Genomic DNA, 16,431 nt, shown 5'->3' with positions numbered 1-16,431 from the left:
ATAATTGTTATTAGATCTAAAACCAAGTGAGGAGGAAGGGGAACTCAGAGAATCAACAAAGCTTGACTCAGCTTTCAAGAATTAAGGAAAGAATGAAAGCTATTTTTTAATTACCGAACAGCATCTGGAAGAGAGCACAGAAAACCTCAATATCTGGAGTTATGATCCGCTGATGCTCATATTCACTTGGGTGCCCGCCAGGATGGGGAACTCGACTGAGGGACACCAGTGGAATCAATTAGGGTAAAGCTAAAACACATATGAGATATATGTAGTTAGTTCCTTTGTTATTCATACTATTTTATCAGGTCTCACACCTGCGATACCAGATAAAAAAAAAATATTTGGTTTAATTGTACCCCCATGTTGTCAGTTGAACTGTACTCCTGCAGCCAAGATCAACACCTGATCTCACCTTGAAAATAGTTACCGTCGTAAAGGTGAGTGCTCATTTTAATTGGCCTTGCATGAAAACATCCTGAGGACACTTGTAGGGAAGTATCACACATATCCTACAATGATTTAAGCCTTTAACACTGGAGATGTCGCTGGTAAAACCTAATTAACAATTCAATCAGCAGAGAAAAGCTGCTTTTCACATCGGCTTTGCACCGATATGCGACACTAACATTTTTAAAAGGCGCAAGGTTGCTTTTCTTCAGTCCAGAATCTGTTGGAATTACATTATTGAGTAAATAGTCACAGTAGTCAAAAGAATGTAAACGTTGGGGCTAAAGTTCCCGTTAAAGGATTTATACAAACCTTTGACTTCTGAATTGAAAAAGAGTTAAAAACAAAAGGAAGTCAGTCGAACACAGTTCACCTAACCACTAGATACTGATTGCTCAAACAAGATACTTCCTATTCATTCAATTTAAATTAATCCAACTTTTAGAACTGTCCTTGCCTCTACAGTAAGATTTCATGTTATAACAGCACTAATGTTAAATCTGAACTGTAACAACTTTCTTTTTGTATTAGGTTAAAAAGTGTTAACAAATAGGAGGTTAAATGTCAGGTAAGACCAAAATTCTCAGCTCTCGAGGAACAATAATAATTAGACTTGTGAGTGAAAAAATTTAACTTTTCTAAGCTAAAACAGGGTTTCAAATGAACTCTTTTGCACTGAAAACTGATATATTCACTTTGTTTTTAAGAGACATTGGTTGGTAACAAAAGTTAGCCATTAATAGCAGCATACTTATTAGCTTGTTGGAAACATTTGATAAATCTTTATCTGCAGATTGTTTTCACTGGTAACAAATTAACAATAATCTTCGTGTTTTAGATGGATTTCATAACATCTTATTGCATTAAAATGTTGATGCTTTGATTGTTGAGTAATGCACTTTGTATATCCTTTGAGAGAAAAAAAAAAACACAAGTAAAACCCAACAAGACTGAAAGTTTTTGCACTGCAAACAACAGTGCAGTTCCCAATATGACATCATGAAATTATGTAGGAGAATCCAAACAGGACTTTGAGAAATAAACTTCAACCAGACAAAAACATCAAACTTTAAACATGACAGAACCAAACTGTGATAAACTTAACCTAGAGCGGGAAACAAAAGGGTGACAGAACAGAGGACCTGTCACCAACTTACAGAAAACCCGAGAACTCAAATAGACTAGAGACTAATTAACTTAAACAGAAACAGCTGTGGATGATTGAAATGAAAACCTGCTGTGACGGAGGGGGGGACTGAACACAACCTGAACACAAAGCTGGACTTATTTCTAAAAAGAAAATCACCAAAAATTATTTAAAAAGCTACAGTCCTTGCTTTATTTGAAGCTTCAACTGTGCTTAAACATGACCGTCAAATTCTTGTTGGCCACAGCAATCTTACCGGGGTTTCACAATACTTTAGTTTGGTTTTTCATCCAAAAGTTGGGATTTGGTGATATCAAATTGACCTTCAATTTTCCCAAATTCATACCAAGCACCATCCATTGGGTTCCTTTGTGTACCTGTCAATGTCCCCTAGGTCCTAATCATTGACTGTACAGTGGTTCCTCTGAATATCACGGTCATCTTTTGCAGTCTCACTGTTTAGCAATTTTTTTCAGTTTGACTTTGAAAGTTTTCTTTCTTTTTTTTTTTTTTACTGCGTTCTGATTGGCTGTAGAGTATGTCTTTTAATCTCGTCCGTACCATGTCTCTGACACAGAATACTTTCAGCTTGTCAAACCTAAATCTTCTATCACAAGCAGATCTTTACTGAACTCATAAACTTTGTAGAAAACTGGACAAACCGGAGAGGAGAGTTCATCCAATAGTCGAACCTCACATTCACGAACAACACTGTGGTTTCCGTCCTAGTCGTGGAACGGTGGACCAGCTCTACACCCTCTTCAGGGTACTGGAGGGTTTATGGGAGTTCACTCATCCAGTCCATATGTACTTTGTGGATTTGGAGAAGGCGTTCGACTGCGTTCCCTGTGGTGTCTTGTGGAAGGTGCTCTTGGAATTCGGGGTCCGGTCTCTGTACGACCGGAGCAGGAGCTTGGTTTGCATAGGCAGCAGTAAGTCAGACCTGTTCCCGGTGCATGTTGGACTCTGGCAGGGCTGCCCTTTATCACCGGTTCTATTCATGGTCTTTATGGACAGAATTTCTAGGTGCAGCCAGGGCGCGTAGTGGACCTGGTTTGGGGACCACAGGATTTCATCTCTGCTCTTTGCAGATGATGTTGTCCTGTTGGCTTCATCAAGCCAGGACCTCCAGCATGTATTGGAGCGGTTTGCAGGCGAGTGTAAAACGGCACCGCTAAGTCTGAGGTCATGGTTCTCGACCAGAGAAAGGTAGTTTACCTTCTTTTGGCTGGTGGAGTGTTCCTGCCCCAGGTGGATGAGTTTAAGTGTACAGGGGTCAGAGTTAGAGGACATACGATTGACTAATGGATTTGAGCAGCGTTCAGCGTAATGTGGTCACTGTACCAGTTAGTTGTGGTGAAGAGGGAGTTGAGCCAGAAAGCAAAGCTCTTAATTTAGTGGTCAATCTTTGTTCCAGTACTCAGTACTTAGAGTGAATGGATGTATGAATGGATAGATGGATGAACTTTGAGAGTTTAGACGAAAGAAAAGAAGTGCAAAAATATGAAAGTTTAGTGGAGTTTAACAGCCTTAAAATATCTGTAATTCTACCTCATAGATCTCATCTATTGCAGGTTACTTTTAGAATGTAACTCCTGCACGGACTTTCTGTAAATGGGAGGGATGTGGACTTCAATACTGACTTTGCTTGCTCCAACACGGCGGTGTTCTTATTGGGTGACTGCAGTGACTTCATATCATCTGAGCTGGAAGCAAACCATTTTCTATGGGTGATATCGCACTCACTCCAGTTCTCATATACAGTCAATGGACCCAACCAACCCATTCCTGGTTCCCCCCAGTCGTAATGCGTGACACCGTCCCTCTCTGCACATTCAGATAAAACTGCAAGTGTTGCATTAACATATTCCATACAAGCATTTGGTGTGAGTTACAAAATCATCAGGAGTTCATTGTGTCACTGTGGTGTCATCTTCTCTGCCTTTATCTGCTTCCTCTCTGCCTCCGTGCTCTGTCATTACTGCACCTCGGTTGTCAAGTCAGGCCTTTGTTTCCAGGATTATTTTCAAAACCATTGTCTCCCATCACAAAGAATATGGCTATGATGACATGGTCTGCATTGTCTCCCAACCTGCTTTAGGAAGCAGGTCTTCAAGAGCAGGAGACAGAGCAGCAGAGCACAGAGTTGAAGACACACAAGTCCGGTCGAGTTGTCAGACGATGAGCCGTCCAACAGGATGGCGGCTGCACTCCCCAAGTCCTCGCTCCGTTCTCGTGTGCATTTTTCCCACAGGTTTTGTTTGCACACCAAAGCTCCGTGCGTTCACGCTGCTTCCAACGCTCTGTGAAGACACGCAGACTTTTACAGTAGAATGTGTCCTGTTGAAATGTTTGTTGACATGCCCAACAGACGAGATCCTGATGCAGCAGGATCAGCCGCGAGCGCTTTGTTTGCTCTCGCAATGAACTCCTGAGTCAGTGTGTCTTCTAACTGCTCGCTGGATGAAGGAGTGTTTGCTGCCAAGCTGTGTGCAAACACCAAGAGAGCCCGGCTCCAACCCAACACCTGACATTTGAAGGTTCTCAGAATCGCCATCCTCGCAGGAGAAATAACATACACATACGTTTGTGTCTTCACAACAACCACATGACAGAAGACATTTGGAAAAACTGTTGATTTGTATAAAAAGGAAAGAAAACAGTGCAAACAAAACTTGTTATATCAGTTGTTATGATTTTCCTTTTTTAAATGCAAATAAATAAATATTTTGCGTTAAAGAAATGTCATCACATTTCATGCTATAAAAAGAACTGAATTGTCCGTCCACTTTCGGAACCCGCGGACTCTCCTTTGGGCTTGTAGGGTTGCTGGAGCCTATCCCAGGCCAGTCGATTGCAGGGTCACACACAGAAACACCTGTGGTGGGGTAGAAAACCAGAGAACACCCAAACTCCACACTGAAAGAACCCATCTGGAATTTGAACTTTTCACTGTGAGGTGAGAGCGCTCACCGCTACACCACCATTCAGACCAAAATGGACTGTTATAAAAGAAAAACAATTAAAGTAATGTTATCTTAATTAGTTATTCCTACATTTTTAAAAGATTTCATGTTTTTTGTGATAAAGCGCTGCAAAAAACTCAAAAAGCTTTTATTTTGAAGCAAAAGAGAAAAGTTGCCTGGAGTCTTCTTACAGTCCAGACTTATAAACACAACACATTTTGGGGACAACAAAGTTGTAGAATTCCTAGAAACTGTTTGGGAGAAAAAGTTTTTTTCTTATTAAAAAAAAAAAGAAAGAAAACTGAACGGTTACTGTGAAATGATCCGAATAAAAGTTTTCAAAAATATATAAATTTACAACCAAAAATAAGAGCTATTTAATACAAAGAGCCAAAATTAAATACATAAAAACACATATTTTTGAGAAAAAAAGGTTTTTTTTTATTATGATGTCATTGACAGCAGTTTTGGTGATTTTACTCTTTTTCTTTTTAAAATACGAATTAAAAGTGTGTTTATTGGAAGCAAAAGTGCATCAGGTTGGATTGTCCTTACAGTAGCTAAAAGAGTTCTAAAATCTGTGGTTGTTTCTAAATTCTTTCACCTACTACATGCACTATATAGTGCGTTTGCCATTTTTGTTGGTCCGTCCGAATCTACAATTCCAAATTTAGGTGCCCTAGAAATTCCCTAAAAGTGGAAAACCAATGTGCATCGATGCTCCATAGATTGGCAAATATAGACCACAATGCATTGCTTTTTAACAATTTTTCAAGTGAAAAAAAAAGGATTTTAATTGAATTTTTATAAACCATCTAGGTTTTCATCATAAGAGCACAGTGCAGTCCTAAATAGTTTTTGTAAAAGGTTCATATTTACTTCTATAGCCTCATATTTGTCATAAAAAAAAAATAAAAATAAATAAAAAAGGAGTCAGCATAGTGTCCGAATTGATTTTAAAATGCAGAGCACACTATAGACAAAAATATTTAAAAAATTGTTTAAAATGTACTTATTTTTTCTTTTATTTTAATTATTATGGGTAAAATGTATCCATACTACCCTTTTATCAATATTCATTTTTAAAACCTGTAAAAATATTTTTACTCATGCAAACAAATTTACAAAATTTCTTAACTCTTTTTTCAAAAAACAAATTACAACTAAATATAGTCACTAAAAAAACAAAATGAGGAAATACAGATAAACATAACTGTCTACATGTTTCCTGTACAATAAAAAAAACCTATAAATGTTTTTTTTATTTTGCATAACAGTATTTATTGCCTTTTGGTTTTTCGAAGAGTTCTTTTCCCAGCCGAAAGATAACTCGATCCCTGAGGCTCCGCCTTTCGCTCCTTGTGGGTGCCGTCAATTTCATGATGTCATCATGTGTTTGTGTTTCACCCACAAAACTAAACAACATGTGAACTTTTGCAAAGATGGATCTGCATTTTGTGCATATAAAATAAAAGCATTTTGCCGATCCCTGGAGAAAGTGTCTGTGTGCTAGCTTGGGGGCGGTGCTGGCAGCTCACACACTTCCTGGAAGGGGTGGTTCTCACTTTGTGACATCACATTGTGAAGACCCCGCTTGTTTCATGGATTGGGAGGGGCTGGTGCTCAGAGAGCAGGGTTTGATGGTGCTATGCAAGTCTATGCAAACGCGTGTAGAGCAGGATTTTGGACTTCTACATGCGTTTGCATAGAATTTGCATCAAAAGTGGATACTTGAACGTGACTCGACGCAGCCACCTTAGTTCAAGTGGGGCCCACAGGCCAAATTTGGCCCACCAAAAGGTCCTCTTTTGGCAAGTCATATCTACAAAAGCTGCAGTTTAGTTAAAACCCCTTAACTGAAAGGTGTTCCAAAACTCTATCAGTGAGTAAGCAGCAGGCCAACGTTGGGTCACTGATAAAGTCAAAAGAGCAGCTCCAAGTCTCTCATTAAGATCCCAGTTTGCTGTTTTTGTTGGAAGAAAGTTTGTTTTATCTTGCTCTTTTTTTTCAATTAAAAATGGCCAGTGAGGCCTTGCTGTTATATTTAAAGTTTCAAAGACAAATGTTACTTACTTTTTGTTCTTACTAATGTGTGTTACTTTGATAAATACAGTATCAAAATAAATAAATAAACCATATTCTTTATTTTCTGCTTATATTTCATGACATGCAAAAAAATATTGTATTTGGCCCAGATTTTGGCCCTTAGAGCGAAAAAGTTTGGACACCACTCATCCTCCATCACAGAATACTGTCTCAAGTCCTTTTACTATTAAAGACTTTGACTTTGACTTTGTTATTCGCTTTGCCTTTTCTGACAACGATGGAAGTTCCTTTAGGATATGGTTTTTTGACCGTTGGAAGTGCTCGCAACAGAACTTGCTAAAGCCACCCTCCCAAACGGTTTGTACCATGCGATTTAACAAATTTGTTGTGTATCCTGTGTATTTAATTTTGATCCAGCAGAACTTTCACACCATCCAAAGCCTATATGACGTGATCTGCAAGTCCATGTTTGTGTGCCCAAGCGAGTTACTTTTACTTTAAATTATATTAATATTTAGATTATTTAAAAATCATAAAACAATTCAGAATTATTTATGGATCATAATCGATGCATCTAATCATCGATTTCTTTTCCTCTAACCTCACTGGACCAAAAATACACCTTGGAGGTTCCTTATAGTTCACTTAAAAACTCGATTTAAGGTATTTTTTTCCTCAACATTTTCGCAAAAAAAAATCGATACAATAAAATAGTTGCAAATTGTTATATCTATTTTTATGGGGTAATTTTTATCTTTTTTTTAGAACATTAAAGAAACGCAGAACAAAGAAATCAGATGTGTTTATTATTTAAAAAAAAAACTAAAACAAAACTTAATGCATAAATCAATATGTTGACATCTGTCATGCTCTTTTTTTCTCATGAGTGGAAAAAAAAATTGACCAGGTGTTGGCCACGCCCCCTGCGTCGGTGAACCGTTTTCCACGCCGCGCGGGGATTGGCGCTGTTGCTATGAGTGTAAACAAAGCTCTCTCTGCCTCTCTCCCTCTCTTTCTCCCCCGCTCCTCCTCCCTCTCCTCCCCCTTCTTCCCCGCTAATGTTTTTCCTGAGCCGGTTGCCTGGCAACGAAGGCGTTTCCCCGAGATTTAAGGATACCTCTCACGCTGGCTCCTCACTCCGCTCAGACTGCCGCCGGCTCGCTGCTCGGCACCAGGCGGGAGGGATTCCCCTGCTCCGGCCCTCCAACCACCGCGTCCAGCCCCGGCCTGGAGTCTCCAAAAGTGTGGCGGAACTTTAACCCGGGAGACTATTTCCAAAGAAAGAAGCAGAAGAGCTTTCTGACTTGATGAGGTGAAACTTGTAGTTTCCCCCGCGCGGCACCGGGCACGCGGCTCCCTCAGAGGAAGAAGAGGGGGGTGGAGGACTCACCGTGTCCCCTTCTGTGTGTACATTTCAGGCAGCCTCCAAATGACGTCGAGATGGCGTTAGGCGGAACACTCCTGCCGTCCATATCCACGTTCGCCAGCGGCCCGGTCGACAAGAGCAGAAGCATCGGAAGCGCCTACATTGTGAGTGGCGCGCGCGCGCTGCAGCCGGATCAAAGGGCTGCTGCGCGCGCGGCTGCATGCAGCCCGTCTGAAGCCGGTTTGTGTTGCTGCAGCAGCCGGGGCTGGCGCGTGCTGTCAAGCCCCGGCTGCTGCAGCAACACAAAGTCACAGAGAAACTTACAGAACTTCCTCCATTTATTTTGATGCTTAAACTTAAAGTTTAACTGATCAAATTGGGAATATTTTAGTCATTAACAGGAATTAACATATTTGAACAAATTCTTTTCTCAGAAATGGAAGGAGGAGCTGTTCCATCTTAAGAGATCCAGTGTTCCTGCAGGAAGTAGCTGCCCCGACCTGGACCTCCCCACCGCCACCAGCGCAGCCAGCACCAGCATGTCCAAGAAAGACCCAGAACCTGATCTGGACCTAGACTATGACTTTATCCTGTCCAACTCCATCCTCCAGCAACAGCAGCAGCAACAACAGCAGGAGGACGGCGGGATGACGTGCGCCTCTGCCCGGGCCCTGTCTCCTTCCCCCGGCTCTTTCTCCTCGTCTTACCAGCTCCCCTCCCCTCAGGACACCACGAGCGAGCTGTTGTACACCATCCCGGACATCAGCGACGTTTCTCCCTCCGGAGGGTTTGTGGCTGAGCTCATGAGACCCGAGCTGGACCCTGCGTACCTCCACCCCACCGGAGTCCACGGCAAGTTTGTTGTCAAGGCGGCGATGGAAGCGGGGGAGTACGGCAAGGCCTGCGCCAACGCCGGGTCGGACTCGCGAGTGTCTCCGTCTTTCCCCTGCCACAGGATAAAGCAGGAGAACCCTAGTAACTGCACTATCTCCCAGTCCGTGGATCTCCACCTGGGCCGAGGAGGCCAGCAGCGACCCGGACACTTGGATATACACGGGTTCCCCAGCGGGGGGCGTCCCGTCAATGCCAGCAGGCTATCCTCGACCTCCTCTCTTTCGCCAGACCTTCCTCTTGGTCGGGAGCACCAGCTTGGGCATCCCCTCACCCAGATGCCCCTAGCTGCGCAGGGATACCACCACGGCTCCCCGCAGGGATACCCCTCTTACCCTCAGACGTCCGCCATGCAGTACCCAGGTCATTACGCCGCCGTACAGCTTCTAAACCTTGTTGTTCACCTTTCTACACATAGTGGTTTTTGGGAGAGGGTTGTATGCCGGATACCCTTCCTGACACTATTTTATCCAGGCTGGGGACTAGCACAGGGAGACCCGCCCCCTAGTGACTCCATATCTTGGCAGTATCGTAAAACGTTAATGTAAACAAAAAGACAAATCAATGCTTAATGTTTGGTGGATCTCCAATCTTTGGGTTTTGGCGTCACCATGGTCGATCAAATGGTCCTATCGTCCTGAGACTTTCATCGGGAATCTAGAAGCTTACCTGTGCCAGTCCCTTTCAGAGAACCACCACATATTCAGTTGTAATTGGTTACGACTTGACGCTTCTCTAGACTTTTTAGTGTCTTACGAGTCCCTAAAATGTTTTGACGGAACATCAACCCAAATGTAGCTAGTTTTCAAATTAACTTCTCCTAGCTCTCTACAAATCATCGGGAATCCTCAACACAAGTTTTGACGGGAGCCTTGTTTATTCTTCCTCCGCAGAGGCGCTCCTGATCTCCAGCGGGGACTGCCTTCCGGAGGAGCCCAAGCCCAAGCGCGGCCGGCGCTCGTGGCCGAGGAAGAGGGTGGCGACGCACACCTGCGACTACGTGGGCTGCGGGAAAACCTACACCAAGAGCTCCCACCTGAAGGCACATCACCGCACGCACACAGGTAGTCCGGCCGCCGTTCGACCGCCCTTCACGCTCGGGTTTGGGGTTTGGAATAGCTTATAAAGAGGATGGTGGTGCCGGCCGTGAAAGTTTTGCGGCCGTAGGAGGTGGGGGGAGGGAGGCTGTTGAACAGGTGCGGTGGAACCAGCTTGATACTGATCCCTGCTCAAACACAAATCCCAGGCGGATGGTTTGGGCGCATGAGTTGCAGGACAGGATGGACCTCTTTTTTTTTCTTTGTTGCAGGTGGTGGTGGGGGGGTCTGCACTGCCATTACCTGAGGGTCAGCGCTAACCGCTCTGTGTTTTTGTTTCCCCCCCAGGGGAGAAGCCGTACCACTGCGACTGGGAGGGCTGCGGCTGGAAGTTTGCACGTTCCGACGAGCTCACCCGCCACTACAGGAAGCACACGGGTCACCGGCCGTTCCAGTGTCAGAAATGCGACCGGGCCTTCTCCAGGTCGGACCACCTGGCTCTCCACATGAAGAGGCACTTATGAGACCCGGGTCAGGGACCAGAAACGACGACCAAAGCCAGAGGCTCCAGGACGGGAAAAACATCCAAATATACACACATGTATTCATGGAAAGCCGAACAAACTGATCTTTTATTTTATTTTAATTCTTGCCTTCGAACTGGAGTCAAGCAACAAGACAAGCTGTGGTGTTTCATGGCAGAAAAAAGAGCATTACTCCTTTAAGAAAAAAAAAACGCCTTCAAAAACTGTGACTCGACGAGGCCTTTCAGCCGGGGTTGTACTTTTTTTTTTTTTATACGACAGGGACCAAACTGGAATTTTTGTCTTATTTAACCGACAAAGCTTGGATGGACCAGGTGCCGACCGCTTTCAAACTGGAAAACATCAGGGAAACCAAACATCTCCAGAGGCCTTCGACCAGCAGCCGCGCCGTCACAGCAGACACCCTCCAAAATAAAAAAAATTAAAAAAATCCCCCTCGCCGTATTTATACTCACCTGCAACGCCATGGATTTCAGGTACACCCGCCTACACAGAATGGTGCTCAAGGATTATTTTTCTAAACAAAAAAGGTACCAAAGATCAAGAAACGAAAGGAAGTGACAACATTTTTTTAAAAGTGCCATAACAGTCCTCAATTGACTTCAGGTGATTTAATTCTTTTTTTTTCTTTTATTTTGAAAACGGTGATGGCAATCTTCAGTGCACTGCAGCTGCAAAGTGCAATAATTTATATGAGACTTTCATATTTTTGTATTTGAGTAACTCAGAACAAAAAAAAACTGTTTATAACTGATATATGTAATATAATCTCAAGACTTTTGTACATTTTGTAAATATGAAATGCTTTGTTATTGTTTTGTATTTTATGGTATAATAAAATAAAATGTATTTGAAGTAATTGGAGGGAGGGGGGGCTGCCTGCCTGAAAGAATGAAGCCCATTTAGAGGGCAGCCACAATATCCTGCCTGATAGCGGTGAGAGCGCCGCCGGCAAACTAACACAATGATAAAAAAAGAGAAAGAAAGAAAGTTCGCTCCAACAATGTCCGCCTTCCTGGGGTTTCTCTTTCCACCTGTCACAGGAAAGAAAGAAAACAGGACAAGCAAGTGACTGGCTGACATTCAAGTCCGACACCAGATCTGAGCGGCAGTGGATGAGCTAGAGATGCAGCAGAAACGTCGAAACCGAAGCTTCCATTGTTTTATCCACTTAAAACAGGAAATTTCCTCATCTAGAGGGAAAAACACTGGATTTAATTGAGAAAAACTGATTGGATTAAATATTACTTTAAAAAAAAAGTATACCTTTTAACACTTGTGAATTAAGATGCTCCACAAGTGTCTAGATGGAATCTTCCTCTGAAAAACTTCCTGCAGGGGAAACTACAGTTTACCTTCAAACTAAAAGTTTCATAAATTAACTCAAACTCTGGTTTGGACATTCAAATTATCTTCATCCAAGCACATTAGTGTCATTCACTGGAGTCAGACTAAAAACCTTAATCTCTGAAAGATGTTCTGGTCTTTGGAGCCCTCTAGTGGCTATTGGAAGAACTACAAAGCAGGGTTTTAAGCAAAAAATGAAAAACTAAAAAAAAAAAAATATCAAAATGAGGCAAAAATATATATTTTTTTGTTTTAGTAAAATAGTTAAAAAATGATTAATAGTAGTTTTATCTAAACCCTGTTGGATTGTTTGTGTCAGAAGGGTGCGATTGTTGGTTAAAAAGAGAAAAATGTGAATAAAAAAAAAATCTAAAATAAGTAAAACCTCATGGAAAAAAATTTCCCTGAGGGTGTAATGTACATGTAAAAAAAATAGAGTTTGCTTTATGTAAGGGATAATGCCCGACGAAGTGTTCATTATTAGAAATTAACGCACGCTGAACCATCCGACGCTTCATTTCACTTAATTTCTGACAATGCATACTTTAAAGGGCGTTATCCCGCTTTAACCATGGTCACTTACAAAATAAATACTTAATCAATATTTAGTTCTTTATTACTGTTCTCTTTGGTTTAGATCACGTTTTCTCAATAAGCGGATTATTTAATACGTTAAATAGGTAAAAAAAAACTTGACATGTGACTTTTTTTTTAAGTAAAACCTAATAAAATAAAAATTTAAATGAGATTGCTACAAGGAACATAACAGCAAAATATATAACTTTAGTTTTTTCTTGTCCCTGTAGGGGATCCATAGAATACCTTCTATCAAAGCATGTTAATATAATCCCTGGAGAACCCAAGAACTTTTTTTTTTAATGGTTGTAAAGTTATTTTGACTATTTTTATAACCCCTTTCTGACTAAAAAGGAAAGAAAAATGACAATAATTTTCAAGCTTAGTGGGTTTGATGCATATTTGTATCAATAGCAGGTCAGTTTTGACCCGTAGATTCTCCTGGATAGAAATTAAGTCGATTTAGAAAATCCAAAAACAAACATCTTAATGGCCCTTTCAACCGTCCTCTTGATTAAAATGAACAAAAACACAGATGAACTGAGACACAAAATTGACGGTCTTTTAATCATTCATTCATTGGTAGATGCTAACAGAACGTCCATCAACACATCTGATGGTCTCATCAGGAACACTGATGTGGAAGTGCAGAGGAAAACTCAGTTTTAGGAGCTAAAAGCTTTTTTTTTTTTTTTTTTTTTGAGGTTTGTAGTGAACATCAGAGAGAAGTTGAAGGAAGAAATATGAAAAAGAAAAAGAGTTTTTTTTAATCGTCGTCAAAGTTCTGCTGTAGAAGGAAGTTGGCCGCCAAGTTCTCGTTCTTCTCGCAAGCGAAGTAGGCCTGAATGACGAGTCCCTCTGGGAATCCCAGGGCTTTCAGCTGGAAGAGCAGAATTGTGTGGTTACTGTCACTGCCGGAGGATCAGGAAACGTCTAAATCTGTACTGATACCACAGATTTCGCGGCTCTCACCCTCTCGATGGCCTCCTTCTCCTGCGGTGTGACCTGGATGTAGCTCATGTGACTTCCTCCGGAAGGGTCGGCCCCCGTGCCTCCAGCCCCCCTCGCTCCTCCTCCTCCACCTCCAACCCCACCTCCTCCTCCTCCTCCTCCAGGCACTGGATCAGGGTTTGGCTCGTTCAGCATCTGGATGAACTGCTCCTGGTGGTTGCTGATCTCCTGGAGAAGCAAATGGAAGACGAGAAGACTGGAGCTTCAGAAAGAGAAAGTTGAACATTTTAAAGACTGAAAATGATTTGACACAATAAGAGCGGCAACAGTTCTGCTGCAGAAGTTTTCACAATAAAAGGTTTTAAATTCACTTTAATCGGATGTTCATTCAAACCACAAGTTTTTAGCATTTTAAATAACGTTTTTTTTTTTGGAGCGTGCAGATTGAATTATTACAAGCAATTAAAATAAAAATAAACAAAAGAATTATACATATAGCAAATATATCAAACTTAGGATAATACAAGATGAATTGGTTAGATTATAAAAAAAAATACATAATGTAATAGAATATAATAAGTGTGCATCCAGATGATGAACATCACTCTCAGGTTGCTATGACTTCAGGTGGCCACCAGATGTCGCCATTTTTCATTAAACTGAAACCTTAAAATGATTTCTGAGAAAAACTGTTTCAGGACTTTTGTTTTTATTCTTAAAAATGAAACATTTTTCCACTTTTCTGTAGCAAATATGCTAGTAATGCTAACGAGCTGCTTCAACGAAAATTGAGTATTTGACACATATATAGATGGTTTTATATTTCCTTCCCAAAATAATGTATTTCTTTAAGTTACAAAGACATTTGTATTTGTTAAATTCTTCACATTATTTTAGGTTTTTATACATATATGTGAATTTTGCTAGACTTGATTTTCGAGGGTCTGCTTCTCACCTGCAGCAGCTCCGGGTTCTCCCTACCGATCTCCTGCAGGAGAGCTGGGAGCAGCGCGGCGTTCTGCTGGATCAGCTGCCGCATGACGTGGAACTGAGGCTGGTTTCTGAGGAAGCCCAGAGGATTTCCTGACGGTCCAGAGAGTTTAGGTAAACACTTAAAAACAAAACAAACCAAAAAGGTGTGGTTTTTGTACCTCCTCCTGCACTGGGGGAGGACTCGGTGCTGGCAGGAGCAGCGGTGCCCCCTGCAGGCGCAGCTGGAGATTCGCTCACTGCAGGTGTGGAATCGGGTCCGGTTCTGGGGCCTTGATCTCGACCCGGAATACCCTAAAGGGAGACACCGTCAATCACTCTCATATTTCTGCGTAGAAGACAGCATCCTGGCCTTTGATTGGCTGTGAGAGGATGGGGGCGTGTCTCACTGAGAGCAGGTACTCCACGGCTCTGTCGGGGTTGTTGTAGCTGGCCCTCAGAGCAGCCACCACCTGCTCCCTCTCGTAGCCCATCAGCATCATCTCGTTCACCATGGTGTCGTAGGACGAACCCGTCACTGGAAGACAAACCTCCACTTTCAACAACCAGTTCACGGAAAATGGCGACAAATATGACCTCAGCTCGCCGTTGGGATCGAGCGGTCTCACCCAGAGTGGAAACAGCTTCACTGAGCAGGTCTGTGGAAGACTCGGAGCTCCTGAAACAACATCCAACAGCAGTGAGTTTGGGAGCTACCGCGCCGCAGACACCAAGGGGGCGTCTTTACCTGACGGGAGGCGTTGGCGGCGGCGGCTCAGACGTGGAAGACTCTTTCTCCTCCGGTTTGTCAGCAGGTGTTACTTCTGCAGGTTTGTCTGCAGTGGGCGATGGAGCTGGGGCCGCTGCAGGAGCTGCAGCGCTGGGGGCCGATGAGGGAGCTGATGACGAGGCTGATGAAGGCTTTGGGCTGGCAGCAGCAGTTTTAGGCTACAAAATAAAAGCCCGTTTTTGAGACAAAGCAGGAAATCCTAAACTTTCGTGATGCTTTTATTGTCTCATGACTTTTAGAAAGTACTTCTGAATTTTTATTTTTATTTTTAAGTTTGACAAACATGTGACATCTGCAACAGGAAGTAGCAACAAAACCATTGAATTCCTTGACAAAATTTCAAATTAAAACTTTTTTTAGCCTTAATAATGATCAAAACGTATTGTTTTTCAAGAAATTGCCGAGCAGCTCCAAACATTTGAATTAAACAAAATTTCTCCCCATCCTGTTTGCGTGATTTTGTTTAGAATAAGCCCGCGGCGTGTAGCTACCCCCTTTTAATTTTGTCTTTTGTCTGTTTAAATAAAGCTTTATGTCGCCTTTTTCTTTTTCCTCCCACATCCGCTCTGCAACACGGTATAAGATGACCACTCAGCGTCGACATTGAGATCCAAATATAGTTTTAAATATTAGTAGAAAACAGAAACACAACATCGGTCTCATCTTAAAACAAAGTTAATTCATCTGAGGTTTTAAAACAGATGGAATCAGAAATCTGCAGATAAACCACACATGTGATGCATGAATGAAACATAATGAAAATAAAAAAAGGCCTTGTTTTGCTAAATTGTCTATATTCCTCCCTTTTCTCCTCCTAAAACAGCTCCACAAAGAACCCGCCAAAATAAAAGTTACAAAATAAGTGTCGATTCCAGATTGTATTCAGTCAAATTCATCCGATCTCTGCGCTTTTAGGGTTTGAACTAGTGGAAGTTGTTTTAAGGAGCTAAACAACAGACAACTGCACATTCCTGCGCTCCAGCTGAGGATGTTGATACGCAGGCGCGGCGTGAAGAGTGGAGAAGATCACCAAACCAAATCGCTTAGGAATAAAGGAACAAAATGTTCAAACTAAGGGATAAAAAAAGATTCAAAGCGAAGCCTGCACTTCACCAGCGGTTTGTAATGCACCGACCTTTGTCACCATGACGACCACAAAGTTCTTCTCATCGATTTTGTATTCTTTGAGGGCCGTGTCATCGCTGAGGATTTTTCCTGGAAAGAAGCAGAAAGAAGATTTCTGAGGGATGGATGACATCCGTCTGGGTTTTACACGCTCTGAGGTCTACAGTCTGGAAAATGAAGATCAGTGCTGGAGATTCAAATGACGATCGTTTATACAAAACCTAT

The 16,431-nt window shown here is 42.2% G+C and overlaps 2 protein-coding genes and 1 long non-coding RNA gene across 4 annotated transcripts in view; 1 reads left to right on the top strand and 2 right to left on the bottom strand.

Annotated features, from left to right (window-relative positions):
* The window catches only part of LOC112163272, a 29,024-nt gene extending 20,887 nt beyond the window's left edge, over positions 1-8,137 (bottom strand). Inside the window, exons 1-2 of one of the 2 annotated variants that reach the window (XR_004948774.1) lie at positions 8,000-8,137; positions 7,727-7,877 (exon numbers count right to left, since the gene is read on the bottom strand). This is a non-coding gene — a long non-coding RNA (uncharacterized LOC112163272). Of the gene's footprint in view, positions 1-7,426; positions 7,878-7,999 lie in introns of those variants that run through there. The other variant, XR_002922254.2, reaches the window with a different exon arrangement.
* Positions 7,780-11,307, top strand: klf4 (Kruppel-like factor 4). The gene is made up of 5 exons (XM_024299585.1): positions 7,780-7,921; positions 8,028-8,139; positions 8,410-9,229; positions 9,760-9,930; positions 10,252-11,307. The coding sequence occupies exons 1-5, from the start codon at positions 7,917-7,919 to the stop codon at positions 10,425-10,427; spliced, it is 1,284 nt and encodes a 427-aa protein (XP_024155353.1). The 5' UTR covers positions 7,780-7,916; the 3' UTR covers positions 10,428-11,307.
* A 1,605-nt stretch (positions 11,308-12,912) lies between these two features.
* The window catches only part of rad23b (RAD23 homolog B, nucleotide excision repair protein), a gene marked incomplete at its 5' end in the record, with an annotated part of 5,711 nt that continues 2,192 nt past the window's right edge, over positions 12,913-16,431 (bottom strand). The window contains 8 exon segments of the mRNA XM_024299917.1: positions 12,913-13,251; positions 13,344-13,550; positions 14,278-14,405; positions 14,474-14,606; positions 14,702-14,829; positions 14,921-14,970; positions 15,040-15,239; positions 16,217-16,296. Coding sequence (XP_024155685.1) covers positions 13,138-13,251; positions 13,344-13,550; positions 14,278-14,405; positions 14,474-14,606; positions 14,702-14,829; positions 14,921-14,970; positions 15,040-15,239; positions 16,217-16,296 — 1,040 coding nt within the window. The 3' untranslated portion in view covers positions 12,913-13,137.

This window comes from Oryzias melastigma, linkage group LG12, assembly GCF_002922805.2.
Source record: "Oryzias melastigma strain HK-1 linkage group LG12, ASM292280v2, whole genome shotgun sequence".
NCBI lineage: Eukaryota > Metazoa > Chordata > Actinopteri > Beloniformes > Adrianichthyidae > Oryzias > Oryzias melastigma.
Note: the sequence above shows the minus strand (reverse complement) of the source record. Positions and strands in the feature narration are given on the sequence as shown.

Excerpts from the sequence above, each read along its gene's own strand:
- klf4 (XM_024299585.1), top strand. Across the intron at positions 8,140-8,409 it reads GCATCGGAAGCGCCTACATT|AAATGGAAGGAGGAGCTGTT; the intron begins GTGAGTGGCGCG and ends TTCTTTTCTCAG. Across the intron at positions 9,230-9,759 it reads GTCCGCCATGCAGTACCCAG|AGGCGCTCCTGATCTCCAGC; the intron begins GTCATTACGCCG and ends CTTCCTCCGCAG.